At 58.4% G+C, this 25,281-nt stretch overlaps 1 protein-coding gene and 1 long non-coding RNA gene across 18 annotated transcripts in view; one reads left to right on the forward strand and one right to left on the reverse strand.

The window, feature by feature from the left end:
• The window catches only part of MCF2L (MCF.2 cell line derived transforming sequence like), a 90,556-nt gene that overhangs the window by 2,497 nt on the left and 62,778 nt on the right, over positions 1 to 25,281 (forward strand). For 6 of the 17 annotated variants that reach the window (XM_086330632.1, XM_086330619.1, XM_086330636.1 and 3 more), the window contains one exon: positions 1,778 to 1,950. In XM_086330632.1, the coding sequence (XP_086186758.1) occupies positions 1,782 to 1,950 (169 nt within the window). In that variant the 5' untranslated portion in view covers positions 1,778 to 1,781. Of the gene's footprint in view, positions 1 to 1,777; positions 1,951 to 20,430; positions 20,721 to 21,102; positions 21,301 to 21,355; positions 21,414 to 21,522; positions 21,548 to 22,612; positions 22,754 to 25,281 lie in introns of those variants that run through there. The other 11 variants (XM_086330641.1, XM_086330646.1, XM_086330614.1 and 8 more) reach the window with 10 other exon arrangements.
• Positions 19,699 to 21,306, reverse strand: LOC147362103 (uncharacterized). Its single transcript, XR_015138489.1, has 2 exons — positions 21,172 to 21,306; positions 19,699 to 19,935 (listed from the first exon to the last, which is right to left on the reverse strand). It is a non-coding gene; the product is annotated as an uncharacterized LOC147362103 (long non-coding RNA).

Here is a 25,281-nt window from a genome sequence, read left to right on the forward strand (position 1 = left end):
ATCCCCAGGAAACTGGACACTTCCCCCAGAACTGCCCAGCATCCCTGTGGAGCCCAGAGGACCAGTCCCTTCGCAGCTCCACGGAGGTGACCCAGGAGCAGCCCAGGGTTCATCTGCAGAGCTTGTGCCCCAGTGGGCAACATGTCAACGTGTGCTCAGTGGGTATAGGTCACTGCTGGGAGCGTTCAGTCTAATCTGTTGCAAAAGCGAAGAACTGTATTCAAATTACCAAGCTGAGCAACCACAGAAATCGGAACAAGTCAAATAGGAAGATACAGGTGGGGACGCTGAAGAGCGTAGCCCACCAGCGCCGAACGTCTCCACGCCGTCCTCCTCCTCACTGGTCCCTTTCTCACTCAGAGCTTAGGGCTGGCGACGGAACACAGAGCAGGCGACTCCCAGGGGAAAGGCCCTGGTGTCCCACAGACTGGGCCTGAGGGGCAGGGAGGGACAGGCGTGGGGAGGAGGTGGAGACCGGACCTCCCTGAGGGTCACCGGTCCCCGGCATCCAGCCGGACAGCCCCGCCTCCCTCCCTGATGCTCTGGACAGCGTGGTGGGTGTGAGCACCACCGACGACCAAGCAGGTTAAGCTGCTGCCATGGGGCCACAAGCAGAATTTATGGAAGGGGCCCAGCCAGACATAAGCCAACAGGGGAAATGATGGGCGTGTGTGCACGCCAGGTCACTTCAGTCGTGTCCGACTCTTTGCAACCCGGTGGCCTGTAGCCCACCAGACTCCTCTGTCCATGGGATTCTCCAGGCAAGAACACTGGAGTGGGAGAAGGGAATGGCAATCCGCTCCAGTATTCTTGCCTGGGAAATCCCACGGACAGAGAAGCCTGGTGGGATACGTAAATATACATTGTTTGTAAGTATATTTATTGTCTAGATGTGTTAACTTTTCTTTGATCAGTCGTGTGCTCAAGTTTTCATGATTATGGAATCCTTGGTGTCTATTCACAGGATAAACTTGAAACCAATGATTTAAAAAAAAAAAGAACAGTGGAGTGGGCTGCTGTGCCCTCCTCCGGGGGATCTTCCTGACCCAGGGATCGAACCCGCGTCTCTTACATCTCCTGTACTGGCCGGTGAGCTCTTCACCACCAGCGCCACCTGGGAAGCCATAATGAACCATAAATATGCCCAAAGACCGGCGAGGGGGCTGTGGGAGATTACCTCCCAGGGCGAGCATCTCAGGCAGACGACGTCACGTGGCTTCTGTCGAGATGCAGTCACTCGCTGTCTCTTTAAATCCAAGGTTGCCTCCCAAAGACTTGATTCGAGTTTCTTTGCCAGACTCCCACTGGAGGGATGACATGAGTGTTTGTCCTGGCCCTTGGACAGCGTGCTTTACCTGGGGATTGGAGATGTTTCCGGCCCAGGTGGCATTGGTTTTGAAGGTTTGCCAGTTCAGTGAATTTTACTGTGACATTGAAACCAGGAGAACCAGGGGCATTTTTGTCCTTGAAACAAGAGCCCAAATGTCAAGGGAAAATCTAGGTTTTTACTTCTCGTATGCAGCAGAAGTAAATAATATTACTGTTTGTGCAATGCTTTTTCCATTCCAGTGTTATAAAAGGAGACCACTTGTTTACCTGAACATGGACACGGTAGAAATTATCTGGAGAAGAATGAATTTTAAATATCCCACATCCATTTCAGAATAAACACTGCCAAAAGCTGTGCCTGGAGATTGGGCTTTGTTGGAGGAAGCACGGCTGATGTCTTCGCAGCGTGGCCTGGTCTTCCTTCTAAGGTCTGTTTTTCACTCTGCAGACTCATGTTCGACTGTTGGAGGCTCATCCTTTGCCAGAAAACCGGAAGCGACGATGATTCTTCCTCGCGAGGGTCCCACGAGGCCGAAGAGGAGGACAGCGACCCTCGGGTGGACGTCCCTGACGTCATCAGGCTTGTTCCAGACCCGCCGGAGGGGCCACCCCCGCCTGCAGGTAGGGCCAGCTGCCTCCTTGGGATCCGGATGGGGGACCAGCGTCCCAGGTCTAGGCGGCAGCTCCCCGGGGCCCCAGGGCCGCCTGCACATGCGGGCCGGCTGGGCCCAGGCCTGTGGGTGAGACGTCAGTCCTCACGCTTGCCCATTTGCCTTCCTGGCAGTGAGGCTGAGGCTGGCTCTGGTGAGCTCTCGGGAAGCCGTCTGGGTTTAGAGCCCAGGGCTCCACTTTACCAGGTTTTCAAACTGAATCACATAATTATACAAAGTAATTGCTTGTAAGACGATTTTTAAACTCGTCTATTCCAAGACATTTTTCCCCTCTCATTTCTTATTTTGAGTATTTGTACTTTCTCTTTTTCTTCATTGGATCAGCTCACAGATCGATTTTGTGGATTTTGTTTCCAGAAGCCAGTTTTTAATTGTACTGACTTTCCAAGCGTGTCCCTCCTGAGCCCACCCGAGCCCCCTGGCCCTGTACCCGCTCCCTCGTGGCTCCCGCACTCCTGTCTTCCCCTTGCCCCCGGGTCTTCATTCTCATAGGAGCCGCGTCCAGAGGGGCTGCAGAGCCCACTCCCCTCGCCCTGCAGCCGCCCTGCAGCTGCGCCAGCCCCTCAGGGCCCTTGGGCACCCCTGGCTCTGGGTGCCCCCCTTACCTGGCGACACCGGGGGCGCCCGGAGCCCCCTCCGCTCCTCCTTACACCTCCACCTGCAGGCCCCACAGGCTGTGCTCTCACATCAGCTCCCGCCCCTCGGGCCCCGCTGCCTCCCTGGGGTCTCTGTCTGACCCGAGTCGGCGTGGACTCGGGGTCTCTGCTGTTCATTCTCTTGTTCTCTCTCCATGTGCATAGAGACCACTTGACTGAGTAAGATTTGCCTGAAATATATGAAATCGCACAGCAGGACTTTCAGTCTTTATGTATTTTCCTAATTATGTATTCTGAAAGGTGACCATCCGGTTTGGTTTTGCAGTGTTTATTTTAAAACGCTATTTTCATGCCAAAAATATTAGAAGCTGTGGTTTTGCCTTGAAAAACTAGCATATAAACTGCAGGTTTCGGCGGCAGTTGTGACTGCGTGTGTCTCCCTGTGGTCTCTGTTCGTGGTCCTGTTTTGCCTGCTTTGAAATCTGATCTGGACATTCAGCCTGGCGACGTCTTCAGTCACGCTCTGGGAGGTAGCATTCATTCATTTCGTCAGCACCACCTGCAACTCTGAAATGCAATTGTTTGCTTATGAAATTAAGTAGCCCGTGAAATGGATTTGAGGTGCAGTATTCCTCTTCTCCACACCTCGAAGGGCCAACAACCCGTGTGATGTCTCTGCATGACTTCTGCTCCTTCAGGGAGCAAGGCCTGGCTGACCCACGCATCTCTCATCATTCACGTTCCTTCTCTTCTTAAATAAGCAGGCCTGCCAGGTAGCTTTGTGCCCTGTAGGAAACACCGTGCCTCCCGGTGGCTGAAATCTCTGTCGTGACTTTCGCCCCCTCTCTTGACTGTCCCCCTGCAGCTGGGACCTTTTTTGTTTTCTGAGGTTGGAAACAGGAAGGCAGTCGGGACCCCTGGAGAGTTGGGCGGTTAAGGGGAAGGGGGTGCAGCCAGCAGGCCCAGGAGACCTGGCTTACCTGCCTCTGTGGCCGGGAGGCGGGCGGGGGCACTGGGTCTCCAGGACTCGCATCTGAGGTCAGCGGACGGGGCCGCCTCTCCTGTCTCGTGTGGCGCAGACACGGGTGAGCCCTGACTTGCCACCAGCTGCGTGAGCCACGCGTAGGGGGGGCCGCCCACACGTATGCGTGGTCGGTCACGGGCACTCACTGGCACTCGTGTTGCGGGCCCAGCAGGAACCGTGGGGCATGGCTGACGGGACAGCGGGGCCCTGCAGCCCACATGGAGGGTGGCCAGGCCCTCTGTCCGCAGATGGAGGTGTCGGGCAGGCGGGGTCCACTGGGCATCCTGAGCGCGTGCAGCTCTGAACCGAGGGCAGCCCCGGGCTGGTGTGGGCAGGGCCGGGCTCGCCTGGGCCTTTGGGGGGTCGCCTGCAGGCTAGGGGCGCAGTGCCGGGCGCTGGCTTACGAGCTCTGACAGGTCAGTGGGCGGGAGCTGGGGCGGAGGGGCTCATGGGGAAGCAGGACCCTCGTGGTGAAGCAAGACCAGAGGGGGCTGCCCTGGGGCCTGAGGGCCCGAAACCCAGCACAGCCTCGAGGAGCAGCGGGATGGGGCCCTGGGGTGCGAGAGGGGCATGCTGCAGGCCGCGGGGGGCTGCTTGTGACCCACGGAGACTCTGTGGAGAAGAGAAGTCCCCAGGAGGACCCGCAGGCCAGGGGAGCAGCCGGACACCCAGCCGACCCAGCGCCAACAACCCGCGGGCTTCAAGTCAGAGTTGGCGTCTGAATGCAGAGCTGTGAGCCACGTTGCAGCCAGAGCTGCTGGCTGTCCCGTGCTTGCATTTAGACAAACGCGGGTGTCTGGGTTCGCCTGAGATCACACGTCGGGGGAGAGACGCGGGGCGGGGTGTGCGTGGAGGCCACGGGCTCTGTACTGTTCCGCCGCTCCTGTGTCTGAAGCCTCTGCTGTGAACGGAAGATCCCCCTGGAACGTCACTTGCGTGGTGGGGACCCCGATCCTCGTCATCAGCAGTTGGTCAGCTCAGTCGGGGCCAGTTCCGGGTGCAGTCGCATCCCTGGGGCCTCTTGGAGACAAGGGTTCTCCCGTCCAACCAGGCCAGCAGTTACCAGACCCAAAAGTAAAGGAGCGGTTTTCACCTTTTCAAGTAAACCTGGGGCTTTTTTCCCTTCCTAACAAAAAAGCTGTAGCGACTCTACTCCGAGTGCGTTTTCAGCCGCTCTCTCTACTGCAGCAGGCAGGTGGGGTGTTTCCTGACGCCTTTCCTGACGCGTGTGTGGGACGAGGACTCACAGGCCTCGTGGGCTTGCACTTGGCACCGGGAGCCAATGGGTGTTGGAAAGAGCCTGGCAGTGGTGTGACCCTCCGCACGGTGGGGGTGGGCGCGAGTTGGCTTCAGGAAGGGGGTTGCTGGCCTGAGCAGACCTTGGCCAGTGTGTGCGGGGGCTCCCCGCTCTCCGCCATGCTCTGACCGCTGCCGGCTCCAGGGCGCCATCTAAGCAGCCTTGCAGCAGCGACTCTGGGCTGCCGGCACCTGGAGGCACCCGGCTCCTGGACTCAGGGGCCGCTGGGGGCCATGCTGGCCGCGACCTCGGGCTGCTTGCCTTCCTGGCTGAGGTGCATCAGCAGGCCGGCCGGCTGCAGGCCTGCCCGGAGGCCGGGAAGTGGGACACGGACCTGTCAGTCAGCGTGCACCTGCTCTTAGGCGCATTAGCAAAATCTCTGCAGGAAACAGCGGGTGCCGAGCCAGAGCTCGTGCTCGGCTTAACTCTTCAACACCCAGGAGCCCGGGAAGCAGGTAGGGCCTCAGCCACGGGTCAGGATCCGCGGGGGACGTGTCCACCGTCCCCCGGACAGCGGGGCGGGGACACAGTCTCTGTGCCCGCCTGGCTTCCTCCTGCCGGGCCTGCCTTTCCTCGGGAGCCCAGTTTCCTGACGTCCTCTCCGCTGGATGTCGTCACAGGAGCCTGTCAGGGTGAGTGAGCTGGGGGTGCAGGACCCTGAGGCCACTTCAAAGCCGCTTCTTCCAACACGAAACTCACCACACGACCCACAGCCTACGTATTCACCAGGATGCGCCGAAAACTCATGGCTGCACAAAACCCACACCCGGGGGCTTAGGTCAGCTTTATTCTGAGCTGCCAGACTTCATGCAACCCTGCCTCAGGTGACGGATAGACAGACAAACCATGGTCTGTCCGGGTGGTGATGCTGTTCAGAACGGAAAGGAAGCGAGCAGAGAGGACCCCGGGGCAGGGGAGCCGGTCTGCACGGCTGTGGAGGTGGGATGCTGTATGTCTGTCGAACCCAGGGACCTTCACAGCACAAGGCGCGGACCTCAGTGGGTGCAGATGACAAAGACGCTTGAGGGGCGGGGGCCTCATAAGAATGCAGTCGCTCACTCGCTGCAAACGTGTGGTCGGTGAGAGCGCGAAGGACTCGCCGACTCGAGCCACTTGGGGAGCACGGCGTCCGTTAGCCAAGGGCCAGGGGACCCCGGGGTTTGTGAACGGGGGTCACAAAGACAGTGACGTAAGCGGGCTCCTCCCCTGCCCTGTGCCCTGTCTCCCTGGAGCTGGACGAGAGCTGGCCAGCCCTCTCGAGGCCTCAGACAAGCTGCCTGCTGGCTCCTCGATCTCGGATTTCCGGCTGGCGGCTCCGTGAGAACAGACCCTGTTGTTAAAGCCGCTGGGCCCGTGGGGCTCTGTTAGGCGGCCCAGGACTCCTGTGGTTTTCCTGCTGGTCATCCTCATGTAGTGCAGTTAGGCTCTGGTGAAAGCCGAGATTTAACGCTGGTTGTTTGGAAGAAGGTGTTTTTGGGGAGAGAAGGAAGCAACAGGACGACATGTGATTTACTCTCTGGTGGCAGGAAACTCGTGGGCGCTTTGTCATTTTCCTAAAATTGATAAAAAGGTTTCCCCTAATCTGAAAATAATCTGAAATGTTTTGCTAGAAAATGTTTGTGATTCAGCTGCCCTAGGAGATCATTTCTTAGATGTTTTTCTGCAAAATGTAGGCTGTAAATATTTAATTCTTAGCCCGCGTGCAGGACAACGGTTACTGCTCGAGGTCACAGTTTCTCTGAAGTTAACTCTTTCAAACTCCTGTTTAAAAGGCTCTAGAGGAGTCAAGAGGAGGGAACACAGAAGGGAAGCTGCGAGCAGGTCAGCCTCGTCTTTGGGAGGAGTGAAGTGTCTTCCCAACGCCTATTTGGAAAATCTCCGGGAGGTGACGGCTGTGACTCTGCTTCTGTAAATCCAGGAGCTTTGTGTCCACCGCAGGTCTGTGACCACAGATCCCGGAACCCAAACCAGTGTCTCGGAGGAAAGGGCCTTTGTTTAAACAAAAACAGCCCCTTTGAAACTTGACCGCATTCCTGACCTCAGCTCTGTCATCATGGTGTCCACTGCTTAGCATGAATCGTCCACTTTTGTGCAGACAGACTTGCTCACTCCAGGGAGCAGTGCAGAAGGAGGGGCGGGGGGTTGTGGGGGGCCTTCCTGGAGGGGGCGGGCATCCCTGGGCCGCCCCGGGAGCTGAAGGTGGGAGCCCCAGTCGGGGGCCGAGGAGGCCGCCCCAGGCCCCTCGTGCACGTGCAAGAAGAGCGTCACCTTTGAGCCTGCATTTCCAGGCGCACCCGTGGACCTCGCTGAACGGCAGAAAGAGAGCTTGTGTTCTGCTCTGAGGACTGCCATGGCGTCGTCCTTCACTGGAGGGCCGCGCCCCGGGACCAGGCGGGAGGGGCAGGGACAGACCCGCAGGTCCCCAGGGTTTCGCAGCCTCGGCAGCCGGGGGTTGGGGCCGGGTCCTCCCCGCCGCGGGCCACCCAGCGCCTGCTGGGGTGTGGGCAGCACCCTCGCCCCAGCAGCACCTGCGTCGTGACAGCCAGACGTCTCCTGACTCTCCTGTGGGCAGTCGCTCCCCCCCCCCATTGTCTACCCTGCGGTGTTTCTGGGCTCGGACACATGGACCCGAGTTTCATTGACAAGAGTGTCCCGAGGGTGCGGGAGGGACGTGTCCACACGGTGCCCCCGGCTCGGTCACGTGGCCCCCAGCTCCTTTGCCGCCCGCCCTCAGACCAGCAGGTGGCGCAGCTGAGCCGCCGAGGCTGGACCGCCGTGCCTCCCATTCAGGGCTGAAACTGCGGGATGCAGGGGGTCAGTGACCGGGACGCCAGAGCGCTCAGTTTGGAGGAGCAGGGAGTCGAGTCTCCTTCTCAAGGGGACTGAGGGTCCCAGGAGGCCTTGAGACACGGGCTTCTACACCAACCCGAGAGTCACGTGGGCGAGTTCACACGCGGGTGAGTTCACACGCAGGCTAGTGAGTGCACACGTGGCCGAGTGAGTCCACACGCGGGGAGCTCACACGCGGGAGAGTCCACACACAGGCTAGTGAGTTCACATGCAGGCGAGTGAGTGCACACGTGGCCAAGTGAGTCCACACGCGGGCGAGCTCACACGCGGGAGAGCTTGCACGCAGAGCACCCTTCCGCTCGGGGTGGCTCCTGGGTGAGCCCAGCACTCTGTTTCTCCGTCAGCTTCTGGGTTGCTGCGGGGAAAGTAGGAGAAAGGGACCCGTGACAAGCTGGACACCTTCCCGGAGGGGCCAGTGTGCGTGTGAATGTAGCTTGGCACATATCAGCTTATTTAGGCATAATTTGCATACATGTAGACCTCAGAGATATTGTGGGTTCAGCTCCAGGCCAACCACAATACAGCAAGTATCTCAGTGAGGGGCATCACGTGAATATTTTGGTTTCCCAGTGTCTGTAAAAGCTATGTTTATGCTCTACTGCAGTCCGTTAAGTGTGTAATGTAGCATTATGTCTGAATGAAAAAAGTATACTTTAAAAATACTTTATTGCTAAAAAATGGCAATTATCCTCTGACTACCCAGGGTTGCCACAAACCTTCAATTTGTAAAAAATGCAGTATCTGCAAAGCACAATAAAATGAGGTGTTGCTGCTGCTGTTTTTAGTCGCTAAGTCGCTGACCCCACCAAGGACACTGGAGGCCCCGGGGCTGCTTTGTGGGGCAAGTGGGCATGGTCCCTGGTCTGGGTGACTGGGGCTGATGACACCCCCCAGGGAGCTTCTCAGAACAGAACTTGTGTCTGGGAACCTGGAAGGCAGCTATGCCTTCCTGACGGGTGTGTTTCTAAGGTTGTGTTTCCTTTCAGGCTGCAGCAGGCCCCGTGGGCATCGCGGGTGTGGGGTTAGGGCCAGGGAACTGGGGGGATGTGAGGGTGGGTCCCTGTGCCTCCTTCTGTGTCCCCGGGAGGGACCACATCACGGGTGTGACATCACAGCAGCCTGGGGGCCACAGGAATCCAGGCCAGTGAAACCGTCTTCCACGATTCTGTAATGGTGGGTACGTGACATCGTGGTTTGTTCAAACTCAACAACTGCCGACACGGAGAGTGAGCTGTGGCAAAAACTGAAGGTCTAGTTAACAGTAACACAGCGATGTGACTGGTCCGTCCATCACAGCCTGGGGGCCACAGGAATCCAGGCCAGTGAAACCGTCTTCCACGATTCTGTAATGGTGGGTACGTGACATCGTGGTTTGTTCAAACTCAACAACTGCCGACACGGAGAGTGAGCTGTGGCAAAAACCGAAGGTCTAGTTAACAGTAACACAGCGATGTGACTGGTCCGTCCATCACAGCACGGGTACCATGCCATTGGGGGGGCAGTGGGGATGCTCTGCCGGTACCCTCTCTCCTGTAAACCTCACACTGCTCTGAAGGTTGAAGTCTTCCTTCTAAGTGCTTCTCGTGGGAGGCAGTGATTCTGCCCTCTGTTTTTAGGGTCTCTTCTTTCGAGGTGTGTTAGAAGCTGTGGCGATGCATCTGCAGGCGGGAACCGCAGCCTCGCATCCTGCACTGTCGTCTCGGCTGGGGCCGCGCTGTGTGAGCAGGAGCCCACGGAGACAGCTGCGTGGGCAGGTCGTCGGCAGGCGTGATGCTGGCTCATCCTGCACGCGGGCTGTAATGGAAAACGTCTGGCAGGTTTATCCACACAGTACATGCGGTGGCTAAAAGATGTAACTGGGTTGGTGCCAACCTTCTTCTTAGACTTACAAAGACGAGGCCCAGGCGTGTGCGTTGGCAGGACCGTGCTCACTGACACGGCTATCTGCCATGTTTTTAATTCTTCAAACCCAGGACCCCTCCGGCGGCTCCAGGTGGGTCCAGCCAGGTGGGCACCTGCAGTTGTTCCCTGCAGAGTACCTGAGCTCACCTGGGGGCTACCTTCTCTGGTCCTGGCATCATGGTCTGAGGGGGCTTCTCCTCGAAATGTTAATACCGTGCCATCTGTGTTTGTTGAGATTCCTGAGGTTCTCATGACTGATGCCACAATTTCATCACTTTTTCATCTGAAGTGTCAAGAAGGAAGCAGGCACATTTTGCTCCCCAGTGAACTGTCTCTAATGAAAGCCAGCCAACGTCCTCCAACAGATGTCCCTAAAATCATTTTTCTTCTTCTTCCAATGAAAATGACAGGAGCTTTACTCTCAAAGTAAGTAAAATAGACACAGCTGTGACCCGCAGAAGCCTGATTACCAGCCAGATACCCTGCCAGCAGACGAATCGGTAGACTCTAGATCTGTGCGAGTGCATGTGTTCTGCTGAAACAAATGGAACATTGTGAAAAAGGCCCGGAAACAGACGAGAGAGGCAGGTCACAGCTTTATTCCAGCCGCTCAGAGGAAGAGAGCCGTGTCTGTCCCAGCTCCTGGGACTTTGCTGTGACGTGGGCCGGAGGCTTCCTTAAGGTCAGCGAGGTCAGGGCCCTGGTCAAGGTCAGCCCCCCTCAGAGCAGGGCCCCTCTTATGTGGGAACTGAGAGGCAGCCCCCTTTGCTGTCTGGAGTTTTTCTGAATGAACTCACCCAGGGCCGGAGGAGGTGTGTGTTCAGGGCTGTTGGGTCAGAAGAGATGCCTGTGCTCTGAGGTCACTTTAAAACTTAACCCACGAAAGACCACTACGGGGAGACAGGCCAGGCGGACCTCTCCCTGGTCCCACCCTAAGGACAGACCCCTGAATCGTACCCGTGAGAGAGGTGAGAGGCTCTGAGACGGAGGAGACCAGCCTGGGAAGGACACAGTGGTCCAGGCTGGCACTGGGGGGCCTGCAGCTGGAAACTCCCCACCAGACCTGCCGTCTCCCCCCGAGGACCTGGGGAGTAAGGGCTGAGCCTCTGGACAGCCCTGCTCTGCCCCGCCAGACCCCGTGGGGACACCGCCCTCTGCCCGCCAGGCCCTGGGAGTGGAGGACCCCAGCCTCCCGCCTGCGCCGTGGTGGGCTGCACAAGGCCCCCTGCACCCATGAGTGGTGGGTCCAGTCCCAAGGCCGACACGAGGTGGGTGCAGACCTCGTGGGGAAACCTCGTGGGAGCCTGGACGCGGCCCCGTCCTGGGACTCAGAGGAGGCCTAGTGGGCCCAGGACTTCACCGCCACCCTGGGACAAGGCCACGTCCCCCACTGGGGCAGTGGAACGTGGGGAGCAGAGCCCCAAGCCCCCAGCAGGGAGGTACCAGAGGAGGCCCAGTGGGGAGCCCGGACGGCCGCCTCAGCAGGGACAAGGACCCCCCACCCACAGCAGTGACAAGAGGCTGCCCTCCCCCGCCCTGTTGGAGCACCCAGAGGAAGTCAGCCACGACAACAGATTTTTTTTAAAACTCAGGAATTTCATAACGTACACCAAAGGCCCACATTTCCTTCAATAACCGATTGTCATGTCAGGAAGCAGGAAAATCTCAAACTGAAAGAGAAAAGGCAAGAGATGTCAACATAGATGCGAGAGGCGGCAGGACTATCCGACAGACAGGTCGAAGCCACTGGCACAGGATGCTTCGCTGGAAAAGGGAAAACTGAGAAATCTCAGCAAAGAAATAGAAGATGGAAGAAAATGGAAATTTCAGAAATGAAAATACAGCAATGAAAGGAAAAATCCCAGTCGATGGACTCGACAATGGAAGGGAGAGGACAGCAGGGAGAATCTGTGAATCTGAAGATAAAATGACAGAAACCACCCCCTGAACACCACGGAGGAAGGAGGCTGAAGGGGCAGCCCAGAGCCTGGGGACCCGAGCGGCTGTCTGTGACCTGACCTTCTCGTCCTTGGAGTTGCAGGAGAGAAGGAGGCAGGCCGAAAATACTCAAATAAAGGCAGGAGACTGCCGAAGGCGCAGACCCAAACATTTAAGAAGGTGATAGAACCCCAGTTAGAATAAACTTCCCCCAAACCACACCAAGACATATAGTCAGATGTCTGAAAACTAGAGACAAAGAAAAATGTCTTAAAAAGCACAGACTACCACAACTCATTCTATAGGAAACAGGGTAATTTGAATAGTCTGAAGCTATTACATCCATTGAATTCATAATTTTAAAACTCTCAAAAAAGAATATCAAGATGGTTTCACTCAGGAACTCTACCAGGCATTAAAGAACGCCAGCTCTTCACACTCTCTTCCTGGTCATCTTATGAGACAAGTGTTTTATTGACGCCCAAACTAGACAAAAACAAGAGAAAACTGTGGACCAACATCCCTCATGAATGTACAAGAATCCATAACGAAATATTAGCAAACAGAGCTAACCGACGAATAGGAAGGGTTATTCACCATGGCCAAGTTGGGTTTAATCCAGGAATGCAAGGCTGAATCAATATTTGAAAATTAACCAATGTAATCCACCCTTTAATGAACTGAAAAAAATCACATGTCATTTCAATCGATGTAGAAAAAGTATTTGACAACATTCAGTACCCTTTTAGAAAAACAGGAATACAGAAGAGCCTCCGTAAGTTGTCAGTAAACGTTCACGAGAACTCCTGCGGCTGCCGCGTCTGCGTGGTCAGAGTCGTGCTCTTCCCCACGCGGTCGGGAGCCGTGTGCTCAGCAGCGGGTTGGACGTTCAGCTGGTGCGGCGAGTCAGGAAGAGGAGATAAAAGGCAAGGAGATTGGCAAGGAAAAATTAAACAGTCCGTATTGACAGACGACGCGATTATCTAACTATACAATCCCGAGGACTCTACAGAAACACTCCTAGAGCTAATAGTGAGGTTAGCAAGGCTGCAGGATGCATGATGAACACTGGAAAATCTATTGTATTTCTCTGGACGGCAGTGAACACGGACAGCAAAGTTAAAAATACAATGCCATTCACATGCTCCCAAAATGAAATGCTTGGGTGCAGCTCCAAAAACCATGAACAGAGCTTGAAAACTAGAAAATGCTGACGAGGGAACTCAAAGATTTAAATAAACGGAGAGACGCATTTTGTTTGAGGATCGGACACCTTAATATAGTAAAGATGTCAGTTCTCTCCAAACCAATGGGCAGAATTCTTATCAAAATCTCAACAAAAAAAAATTTATAGATATAGACAAGACTCTCGTAAAGTTTGTGTGGGCAGTCAGCAGAGCTAGAATACCTAAAACATTTTGAATAAGAAGAAAGTAGGAGAAGTTATTGTGATACCAAGGCTTCTTCTGCCACAGTCATCAGGACGGGAGGAGTCGGTTGAAGGACAGAAGACAGTGGAGAAGAGAGAATTAGACAGCAAGCCCACTGATTCCTAACGAGGGTGGACAGCCTGCTCAGTGGAGGAAAGACAGCCTTTTAGCAAGTGGCCTGGAGTGGTCAGACATCAGAGGGAAAACCAAACAAACAAAAGACCGTGCCTTTCGGTTTCACATGTCATACAAAGATCGAGTCAACGTGGGCCGCGGACTGAAACTGTAGAAGTTCAGAAACAACAGGGTAGATGATATTCAGGACCTGGGAATAGACAAAGAGTACACAGACTTGATGCCAAAAATGGGATAAAAGGAGAAATGGTAAATTAGACTTTATCAAAATGAAACATGTATGCTCTCCAAAGGCCCTGCTAAGATGAGCTACAGACAGGAGAAAATATTCGCGACCACAAAGCCTCAAAGCACACCAGTAGAAAAGCAAACAACCCTGGCAGAAAGTGGAAAGCAGAAGTGAAGAGGTGCTGATGGCAGATGAAAGGGGGTCGGGGAAGCACAGCCTCTGTGAGGCGCCCCCGCACGCCGTCGCACGGGCTGCCGTGAAGAGCAGTGATGGCTCTGGAAGCTGGGGTGCAGGAGTCGGTCTCTGTGCTGGTGGCGATGAATGTTCAGGGGCACAGCCATCTGGAAACTGCCCGCCAGGAAGACACCACCACACACAGCTGTCACCCAGTCCAGCAAGTGGCACTCCTGGGCATTCATCCCAGAGGAAGGAAAGCGTTCACACGGGCTCATGCACACGCGAGTTTGTATTAGCTCTGTTCATAGTAGCCCCAAACTAATGCCCTTCAGCGGGTGAACAGCTGGAAAAAGCTGTGTCCCTCCACGCCGTGGAGCGCCAGGCACTCAGCGAGAACAGGGGCAAGACAGGGGCACCAGGCCACCCGATGAAGCTCCGGAGAGCCGGGCTGAGTGAAACGAGCTCGTCCCACTGGGTTACGAGCTGAATCCACTTGGGAACGTTCTTGACGCTGTGGAAATGGAGGGCAGCAGTGGTCGCCAGGGCTCAGGACGGGGTGGGAGGCGGGTGGTGTGGGATGGGAGCCCTGGGTGACGCTGTGCTGCAGCTCCACAGGTTGTAACCACTGGGGGAATGGTCTCTTCGGGTGTGTCTTACGGCTGCACGTGAATCTGCAGTCGGCTTCCAAAAAGGAGGGTGATAACCCACAGCCCAGCCCCTCACCGCCGGCAAGTCCGCATGTCCACGAGCGCCGTGCCCGACGCAGAATCTTACTTGAGGTGGGAAGGGGGGTTGGGGGGAAGAGCTTTCCTTTTAGATGGCTGTGACATTGACTGGCTTCAATTAAATATTTGTTATGGAGTTATAGGTTCAGATCCACACGTGTAAATAGATGTCAAGGTAGATTAACTCAATTTCAGTGACCTTGCTGTTTGTTGAACCTTGGAAAATACTGCCTCTAAGTTAAGCCTTGAAAAACTGACATTTCTGAAATTAAATCAGCTGTGTTTAAATATTCAGCGTTGGCAAATCACCAGCACAGTTCCAAGGTAATTGCTTCCTGCTGTGCGGGACCCCATGGGCTGTGCGAGAGCTACAGTGCCCACTGCCCCTCCCCTCCCCCACTCCCCCTCCCACAATCCCCTCCCCTCCCCCACTGTCCCCACCCTCCCCCACTGTCCCCCCTCCCCCACTGTCCCCACCCTTCCCCACTGTCCCCCCTCCCCCACTGTCCCCCCTCCCACAATCCCCTCCCCTCCCCCACTGTCCCCACCCTCCCGCACTGTCCCTCCCCTCCCCCACCGTCCCCCTCCCCCACCGTCCCCACCCTCCCCCACTGTCCCCACCCTCCCCCACTGCCCCTCCCCTCCCCCACTCCCCCTCTCCTCCCCCACTGCCCTTCCCCTCCCCCACTCCCCCTCTCCTCCCCCACTGCCCCTCCCCTCTCCCACTGCCCCGCGGGCACCTCGGTGTCGCTGTGTGCACTCAGCCAGCCTCCCGGTTGTTCCCTGTAGCCTCAGCGAGTAGCCCGCTCCCTGCATCCTGCATCCTTTCTGCTGACCATGTGGTCACATCTGGGGGAGCACCGAGGCCCCATCGTGGCCCCCGAGCCCCTGCAGAGCCTCAGGGCCTGCACCTCCTGGCCTGGGCTTCGGTATTCTGTGGCTTGCTGGGTGGGGAGAATCTGAACGTGTGTGATACAGAGTTAAAGCTGTTGCTACTAATCTTCTAAACAGAGTAATAAAGCAGCTTCCTGATCACAGGTTGGCTTGTTCTCCCGGGTTTACTGTTTTGGTCCAGAGTCCCTGGGGCAGGGGTATAAACAGCACCGAGTGCGTCAGCCCGGCCCAGAAGCCTGCCTTATCACTGCCCCCGTGACCCTATTGTGAGCGGCTTCCTCTCGCGGATCTCAGCTCCACCGCAGGGTGCAGGCAGCTCAGGAGGCAGGCGGCTGCCGTGGCCGCCTGGGGAGCAGGTGCCCCCGTTTGGGCAGTTGGTGCCCTGGGTGTGCGGGTGGGTGCTAGGGTGACCCCTCTTGGGGCCCTGCTCCCTGCTAGAGGGCGGGGGTTGCGCCGCCTGGCCAGGGCCCTGTCTCGGCGTCTGTACTTCCTCCACGTGGTCTTGGTGGAAGGGACGCTTCCAGCCGTGACCTCTGTGGTGAAGGGCTGGCCACCAGACACCCGTTCTCAGGGGGTCTGGCCTTGGTGTCCGTCTCCTCCGGGTCCAGCAGGTGAAGGTGGACACCAGCAGACACGCATGGAGCCGCAGATGGTCCGGGGGGCCGTGGGAGCCTAAGACGGGGGCTGTGAGCTCGTCTCAAGGACTCACCTCTGCAGAGACACAAGGTTCAGTGGCAGAGAAGGGGCGGAAGTGGGGCTGCGCCCTGGACGGGGAGCAGGCGTGGCAGGGCTGGGGAGGGGGCTGCCCGCCCACCCGGGGGACTGTGCCGTGCCCAACGCCCTCCCGACCGGGCCGTTTGAGTCTCCTTCGGCCGCCCGCCTGGCCTTGCTCGGTGGATGGGAAATCATGAGCTGCTTCCACCCTGGAGCTTTTCCCACGTTTGTCTTATCACCTGGTGAGGTTGTCAGGGCCCAGAGCACTGGTGGGGGGCTCAGAGTTCACCACCTCGACCTCAGACAGGGCTCATCGACACAGCTCAGGGACAGAAGGAGATGCCCCCCCTGCTCCCCCCGCCCCCGGCTCCTTCTGGCCTTTGGCCCTGGGTCTCCCACCCTCTGCTCCAGCCCCTACGTCTGGGGCAGGAAGGTGGCCAAGGCCACTCCTGCCTTGCAGAGGGGATACCTGGGACACACACGTCCCCACGTCCCCGGGCAATGCCTGCCTAAGACACCCACCCTTAAAAATAGGAGATCCTGTCTTTTGTCACAGCGTGGACGGACTTGGAGGATGTTAGGCTGAGTGATGCAAGCAGGCAGCCTGTGACAAAGGCTGCGAGACCCACTGTGTGAGGTTTACTACTCAGGCCCGCAGGGGCCGGGGGGCTGCAGGGGAGGGCGCACGTGAGGAGGACAAGGACTCCGGGGCCAAGGGGAGTGTGCTGGGTCAGACTGCTTGTGTCCCCCAAAGTTCATAGGTTGAAATCATGGTGGTGGTGTTTAGGAGGTGGGGCCTCTGGGGTCATGAGGATGGAGCCCCGAGAATGGGATCAGTGCCCTGGAGAAGGGCCCCAGAGCGTCCCTGACCCCGCCTCCCCTGTGAGGCTGCAGCGAGAGGTCCTGGGGGCTCCTCTCCAGACCCTGCCATGCCGGCCCCTTGGTCCTGGACGTCTGGCCTCCAGGACAGCGGGAGCTAAGTCTCTGTGGTCTCCGAGCCCTGGGCCCTGCATCCTGTAGCCTCCAAGCTGCCTGGGGCACGTGGGAGACATACTGACCGCTTTGCACCTGAATGGGCAGAGCCTCTCTGACCTGGAGGCTGGTTGGGCCCCAGGAGACGTGCGGGCCTGATGCCCTGGGGACCCAGTGAAGGAGCCCGCAGGGAGGCAGCTGGGCTGGACGACAGTCTGCTGACACCCTTAGAATAAATGCAGAACCCGAGGAGGCTGATGCTCCGGGTCCCTGTGAGCAGGAGGGGGATGCGCTGGGGGTCCCCCAGATCCTGTCCTGCATGGGGCGCCTGCAGCCCCGCAGAGCAGGGCTGAGTCGGGGTGTACCCCTTCCTGGGGGGGCGTCCCCACCTGCCCACTCCCAGCCCAGGAGCATTGCTCGGACCAGAGGCTCTTGTGAAACTGCCCTTAGAAGACCCTGTAAATTGCAGAGGGGATGATTACCAGTGGGGAAGCACCCTGAGTTTTGCATTCCCTGTTAGAACCCACACCCGCTGGGTCCCTTGCCGCCCTCAGGAATGTAGGGCCTGTCTCGGCCCCAAAAAGCAAAGCTGGAGACATAGGCCCCTGGCCCGCGGAGGTGACGCCTGACCTGGGCCTTGTGAGACAAGGCGCGGTCTGCAGGCCAAACTGGGCCGGGATCCCGCGGGCCTGAGGACGGGGGCCAGTGCCTTCGGTCCCTGCAGAGGGGGTCCTCCTGGGGACATTCTGCTGAGTCCAGCACTTGCCTGCGTTTGCCGTTAGATGAGCCTCAGTCCCGTCTCCAGGGCTCTCTCCTGATCTGAAACGTCCGTCTCCACCCCCTTGCACCTGCCCCCCGCCGTCTCGGGGTGGACGGGGTGCTCTTCTCCGGCATCTCCCTGGGGCAGGGCGCGGGCAGGGACGGGACACACATGCGTTCCTGTGGGTGACCTGCTGGGCTGACTCGTGGGGACCCGTGGACCCCACTTGAAGCCGATTCGACGGTGGCTGCCTCCCCTGGAGCCTCTGCACCGCGGCTCGGCCGGGGAGCCCCCACCCCTTTTGCGTGGAAGCCCTTCTGGCCTCTCTCATAAGCACGCCCCCCCCAGAGGTACAAGGTGGAATTAACTGGCTTCCGCATCCTGTGAGTTTAGGTGACAACGTGACACCTGTGTGTCCGTGGGCACCGCGGTGAGCAAGTCACCGTTTCCTTTCTGTGGGGAGAACTTTACCACCCACCTCGTAACGAAGTTGAACCTCACGGGGCTGTGTTGCTGCATGTTGCCCCCATGCTGCGCGCTGGAGCCCGGCACTTAAGCGCCACCCCCCAGGGTCCCTGCACGGGACTACCGTCCGCACTCCACTCTTTGTTACGGCTGAGCACTCTCCCACTGTGTGTGTGCAGCACACCCTATCTGTCCATTCATCCATCGCCGGACACGTAGGTTTCTCCCGTACCTTGGCTATTGTAAACAGTGCCGCGGGTAACATAGGGTACTTTTATTTTTCTGAATTAATGTTCTTGCCTTTTTTTTTTTTTTCGGAAAATGCCCAGAAGTGGAATTCCCGGATCATAGGGCAGTCCTCAGTCTTCTGAGGCATCGCCTCGGTATTTCCATAGTGGCTGCGTGGATTTACACTCCCAGCAACAGTGCACGGGGGCTCCTTTTTCTGCCTCCCACAGCACTTGTCTGCTGAGGTTGTTCTGGCAGCTGTGAGGTGGCGCCTCCCCTGGTCTGGTCCCTGACGTCCGCAGCGTTGAGCACCACCCAGCGGTCCTCACGCTCTGTCCTGGCCGCCCCACAGCTGCCCTCTATCCCTGCGGCCAGGTGAATTCTGCCTTTCGTCTTCTGAACGTTCTGTCTGCATCTTTGGGCCTGAGGTAGAGGAAAGGCAGCTGCCAGGGGTTTATCCTGGGGGCCCCTGGGGGGCAGGGACCCCCCCCCCCAACCACGGCCTGCTCAGCAGGACCGGGGGGGAGATGCCCAGGAGAGGCGGGTGTGTCCTGAGATCCCCGGGATGCCCTCCTCAGACGGACGCTGGCTCCATGCCCGGGCTCACAGCTGCGGTCACAGGTGAAGCTGCCTGTCCATGGCCGCGAGTTCCTTCAGAGTGTCTGCTTTCCCCTGCTGCCCTGGCCCCACGCGGGAGCCTCTAGTGCAGGACGCAGCTGCACCCCGGCCTGGCGGGTGACTCCGCCTGCCCCAGAGCCCCCACCTCGGACCCAACATGCACCCTTCAGCTCTCCTGTTTCTCGCCTCCCTTTCAGGCTGACTTTCCGGGACGGTTGCTAAGAGGATGTGTTTGGTAGCCAGGGATCATCTTGCATTCTGCCTCGCCACCTGGGCGCCACGCCGCCTCTGCTCTCTGGGAGGCCCGGCAGTGGTGCAGATGAGCCGCACCCTTGGGACACTCAGGGGAAGCCTCTCTCTGCGGGGTCGTGTCTGGGCCGTTCCCTCACTGTCCTCTATTGAACTGTAAGAGACTTGGGGGATGACATGCCAACTGGTCCGTGGCAGTGCTTCCCTGAAGCAAAGCCTGCTTTTTAGATTTCTGTTTGTGCGCCTGTGAGTTTGAACCCTGCCTCCAGCACCTCTGTGTGCCCTGGGGCAGTTACTGGATCTCTCTGTGCAGTGTTCTATTAAACAGGGTAGAAACAGCGCCTGCCTCCTAGATCCTTCTGAAGATTAAATCAGTTCACACCAGGAAGGAGCTACTTAGGAGGGTCCCTGGAACACAGAAGTGCTACATAGTGTCTGATGGGATTGTTACGACTGCTGCACTTCAGTCAATAGTAAATGACTTTTGTAGCAAGATAGCCCCAAGTGTGCTATAATATAAAGAAAGAGTAAAAGTTTGATACAGACTCAGTGAGAGGGGGAAGGAGGGAGGGAGAGACGGTCAGGGGATCGTGGAGGCCGTAAGTCTGAGGTGTCCAGCGCAGCCACAGGGTGGGAACCGGGAAGAGCTGAATCTGGCCCTTCTGGAGGCAGAATTCCCTCTGCCTCGAGGACATCAGTCTTTTCCTCTTCAACTGATTGAATGAGGCCCACCTGCAACAGAGAGGGTGACCGGCTGGTCTCCACATTCACCTCGGCTACAGAATACCCTCAAAATGACATCCAGACCATTGGAGCAAACACCCCGGCACGGAGGCCAGCAGACTCAGCCGTGAAGCCGAGGTGTTGGCTGCTTGGTCCCTGAAATGCCCCAGAGCAAGGTGCTCCAGGACACAAAGAGGAAGGAAGCTGAGAGAGACCGAGCGGGAACCTTAGATGAAGGGAACAGTGGTCAGCCAGCGAAGCACAGAGGGGGGCTGATAGTGCAGCTGGACATCGGGGGTCAACAAGCCCTTGGGGGCTTGCCACCTTCCTCCCCAAACCACCCCCAACTGGGATGTGGGCACACCCTGTGTTGACATGAGCTGCCCACTTGAATTTCCCAAACCACTTAAAGAACCAGGCACCTGCTCCTCAAACACTCCATCTGTAAGGTCAGCCCCTCCGTGGGAAGACACCCGTCAGGGTCCGGGCGCATACAGGGTTCGCGCCTCCCTGGGAAATGGCGCTGGGCCCGGGGACACGCATGACTGGCTTCTGCAGGGCGCCGGGGTGTAGAATGCCCTGGGTGGCTTCGTGCCAAGCATGGCGAGATCGCGGGGCTGGAGCCTGGGCGCGCGCTTCCCTCCTACGCCTCGCGTCCTTGGGCAGGCGCCGGCCACCGGACCACCGCGAACCCACCGACCCGCTCGCGGGGGGCGGCGCGGGCGGCATGCGACGGCGCGGGGAGGGCGCGCCCGGCTGCTGCGGCCTCTGCACCTGCCCGGGGGCCGCCGGAGGTAACGGTGGGCAGGCTCCGTACTCGCGCCTCGGCGGCTCCCCGCTCCGCTCCGGGAAGGGCGCAGAGACCCGGGGCTGGAGGGGTGGGCCGGGCTGCGGGCTGAGGTCCCGGCGGGGTGCGCCGGTCCGCGGGGCTCCCAGGTGGCCGCAGGGTGCACTGGTCGAGGGCCCAGGTCGGCGCGAGGGAGCGCGCGCGGGACGGTCGAAGGATCCGCGGGTGCGCGCGGGGGCCCGGGTGACTGCACCCGGGGTGCACTTGTGGAACGCCTTGCTCGCCGCGCGGGGGTGCACTCGCTGGGTGCCCAGGTAGCTGCGGAGAGACGCGGGGCGCGCACCGCTTCCGCTTCCGCCGAGCAGCCCCCCCACGCGCCCCCTCGGCGGGGCTCGGGACCAATCCCGGGCAGGCGGCGCGGCAGCCCCCTCCCCAGCGCCTCCCCTCCCCCGAAGCACCTCTGGTGCAGAGGAAGCCCGGGCTGCAGGACCGTTCTGCGCTGCGGAGAATGAGGTTCTGGCTGAGACATGAAGAGATGGCCCTGGAGGAAATGGTGCAGAGATTGAATGCGGTTTCCAAGCGCACTGGTAGGAGGAGCCGCCGGCCCCAAGCCCGTTCTTGAGCTTGACATCATGTGCTGAGTCTCGGGAGACGCGCCTGGTTTCTGGGTGGCGGGCTGCATCTCTTTTTCCAAGCGGAGGTAACAGGACAGTGGAATGATGGCTCTGATCTGGCAACTGACAGGCTCCTTGGCCGGTCAGCCCGATTTTATTCTGCCTGGGAAGGAGGTGGCCAGGATGGCAGACTGGTGATGGGCTTTCTGGGCGACCGCAGGTTTGTTTGTGGAGCCGTGATCTGAAATCTGCTCATTCAGCCTGCGTTGGGCTGCGCGTGCTGCAGTCGCAAACGTGTTTGTGGCTCGAAAAGAATGTGAGCCTGGGGCTTTCTGAGTTGGTGTGGGGCTGGAGGGGGGGTGTCGAAGCTGGTTTTGAGGAGGGAGGGTCCGATCCATCAGGGAGGTCTTTCTCCACCAGATAGGATGTGAGCCTGAGACAGATGCTGGAATGTGGCTTGGGTGTGGAGAGGGAGATGGCTGATGGATGCTGTTTTCAGCACTGAGTGAAGGATGACTCACAATTGGTTTTGAGGAGAAGTTTCCCCATGTTTGCTTGGATTCAGGAGGGCCGTGCGCTGGCCGGGCTGGGCACTGCCTTCGGTTGGTCACTTCTGAGCTTTCCTGCGCGTGTGCAGAGCCCTGTCAGCCAGGGCTGGCTCTCCTCGAGACGAAGAGGAGACGGTTGTGCACCATTAAAAGTGAGCTGCTGGGTTTTTCCTGATGTTGCTGTGCTGCGTCACGGACTGTTGCCTCATCATCTAAGGAACACTTTCCTGAGAGGTTAGGTTTGATCAGTCACTTGGTGTAGGTGTGGTAGCCCCCCCGACACACGCCTCTCCCACCCCTCTATCATAAGCACGAGACCCAGCAGATCTGAGAACAGAGCGGTGGCGAAGCCAGTGTGAACACTCCGTGTGTGGTGGTCTGAGACCCTGGGGGTTGTTCTGTGTTTAATGGTGATTTTGGTGTTAAAAGTACTGGACTTGTGATAAATGGGTCAAAGCACAGGAAGCCCCTCTGCCGTCTGCCCCTTGTTCTCAGGAGGGTGGCTCCTGGGTCTGACGCACGAGTCCTGCTGTGCGTGGTGCAGCGTGCGGCGTGCGGCTGAGGTGAGGGGCGCGGACCGGGTGCCCGTCACCCTGGAGGGAGGCATCCTCGGGCCCCTGCGCTGGGCTGGAGTCGGGATTACAGAGCAGTGGGAACTGGTCCAAGGGGTGATGTCATCCCTGGGCCTCAGGGCCGGAGGCTTCCTGGTGAGCCAGGGAGACGCGTGTGCGCTCTGATGGCAAGGAGACTGACTTCCAGGAGCGGGGTGGTGCTGGGCACCCCCTGAACTGTGCAGACTGCCGCCTGGCTCTCTGCTGTGTGTCCTCGGACACACCGGTGCTCCGATGGCTCCCCTCCGCCAAGACTCTGAAACCCAGGTAAACGCGGTCTGGTGAGCACCTGGCCGCTTGGTTGGGGGAGGACCTGCCTCCTCCCTTGGCACAAACCCAGGTGCCACCGGCTGGGGCTGAGACTCGTGTGTCCTGCGGTGTTGACGGGGCCGCCGTGAGCCCCCCAGCAGCCCGGGTCTGCATCCCCAGCACTGCCGCAGAGGAAGCCCCCTGTGTAGCAGACCGGCTCTGACTGGAGGTCACAGAGGTCACCTGGATGCTGCTGTCGCGATTCAGGGCAGGGGTGGGGTGGGGATGGGCTTGGAGCTGAGGCTTGGGCTCCGGGGCCTCCCGGGGCTGCACGGAGCTGGACCGTGTGGCCCACCCTGGGCTGGCGGGACTTGCTCTCCATCCGCCATGGGGGCCCTCTGCTCCCTGATCTCAGCCCTGGGTTTACTGTCCCCGCCCCCCCCCCCCCCCTCCGCAGGACGTCATCGGGTTAGTCCACCTGGGCGGGGATGAAGCTTGCTGCCTGTGTGGTCTATGAGGCTGCTGACCTTGGGAATTTACACTCTCTGAGCTCTCTCTCTCTCAGTCTTGAATCACGAAGCCAGGTGCCCTTCCCACGGCCGAGGCTCCCCTTCTGTGTAGTCGGGCTGCTTTTCCAGAGTTGCCGTTGTTGTGGTTTTCTCCCTAGATTAGCAGTAAGTGGTGACAGAGTGAGAAACGTTTGAGGGAGAAAGGCTAATGGATGGAGCCCATTAAGCCTCTCCCTAACACAGAAGAGTGGTTCAGACCAGAGCGTCGGAACCTTCTGGAGGGAGTCATCCCAGACCCCGGGCTTCCCTGGAGCCTCTGATCCAGGAAGTCAGGGGCCTGAGCTCTGCATTTTTAAGGTCTCGGGTGATACTCATGGTGCCGGGCCAGGAACCTGACTTGAAGAACCACTGAGCAGAAGGGCCCCTGGTGTCCCCTCTCCAAGGCTGATGGTGAGCAGTCAGTACTAGCTCTCTCCCGACATGCATGGATGCATACTTCATCATGGAACTTGCGCTGGTCGTCTACTTTACATGTGGTAACATACATGCTTCAGTGTCCAGACGGATGGATGAGGGTGGATGGAGGCATGGATGGATGAAAAGACAGTCGCTCAGTCATGTCTGACTCTTATGACCCCATGAAATGTAGGTTCCTCTGTCCGTGGGATTTCTCAGGCAGGAATCCTGGAGTGGGTTGCCATTTCCTTCTCCAGGTTAAAACACAAGCTCTGTCATATTTAAAGTGTTCCTGCCCCCAGTGAGGACTCGCAGCTCCTGGCTCTTCGAGTGTTGAAGGGACAAGTCACTGGGCGTGAGTGACGAGGCCGCCCTACCCCCCAGGCTCGAGTGCATCAGGGACACTTGCCCTCTAGTCTGGCACCGCCCGTCTTCCCATCTCCTACACCAGCTTTCCACAATCCAAGAAACGAATCCCAGCTGTGTCCCAGCCGCTCGGCCAGCCTCTTGGGACCTTCGTCCTGGGACCTTCGTCCAGCAGCATCTGGGTCCGTGGTATTCACGCATCTGCCGCGTTCCTTTTAAGGACCTGGGCGCCCCTCGGCTGTGTCCTCCGGAAGCTGTATTCAGGCTTTCAGTTGCAGGCTGCTCAGCAGCCCAGCTGGTGTTTGATGTTCCCATCCTGCCCGAATCCCACAGTCTTCCCATCCTGTCACGAAGACCGCAGTTGCCCTGAGCTTGTGAAAAGCTTAGCTGAAGCACAGTCGTCCAGGTGATTGGTTTAAAGGCAGGATGGGAGGTGAGAGGGTGGGCATCCTCCCCGCCACAGGAGCGGGGGCTCAGTCTCCCCATCTGTGAAGTGGGTCACGAGAGCTCCTGCCTCCAGGGTTGACGTCACAGAAGCTCGTGCGGGCGGGTGCCCGGGTCACGGTCCCTGCCGCCATTCAGTTCAGTTCAGTCGCTCAGTTGTGTCCGACTCTTTTCGACCCCATGAATCGCAGCACGCCAGGCCTCCCTGTCCATCACCAACTCCCGGAGTTCACTCAGACTCACGTCCATCAAGTCAGTGATGCCATCCAGCCATCTCATCCTCTGGCGTCCCCTTCTCCTCTTGCCCCCAAATCCCTCCCAGCATCAGAGTCTTTTCCAATGAGTCAGCTCTTCTCATGAGGTGGCCAAAGTACTGGAGTTTCAGCTTTAGCATCCTTCCTTCCAAAGAAATCCTGCCATTAATGCTATTAACTGTTGTTCGACTAACCTCCCAGGGGCTCAAGGCCGGGGTTCTCCCAGGGAGTGAGAAGTGGGGGGAGGCGCTCAGAGAGCAAGGACCACACCCGTGATCCAGGCAGAGAGGCCGGCGCATGGAGGGCGCCCAGCGGCACGTCCGGGCCCCGCGCCCGGGGCGGGAGCACGCAGCCTGGAGCCTTTGCTCGGCCCAGACCCACAGACGCACCCGTGTGCGAGGAAGTCCAGCTGTGGGTAGGAGGCTCCAGGAAAGTGTAAAGCTGGAAAGAGAGTGACCGTTCTTTCTGTGCTTCAGAGAGTAGGTGCCTTCTGTGTCTCTAGATGGAGTCCGCGAAC

Source organism: Bos grunniens, chromosome 12 (genome assembly GCF_055505025.1).
Source record: "Bos grunniens cultivar Pamir isolate PY7600 chromosome 12, Bosgru_T2T1.0, whole genome shotgun sequence".
Classification (NCBI taxonomy): domain Eukaryota; kingdom Metazoa; phylum Chordata; class Mammalia; order Artiodactyla; family Bovidae; genus Bos; species Bos grunniens.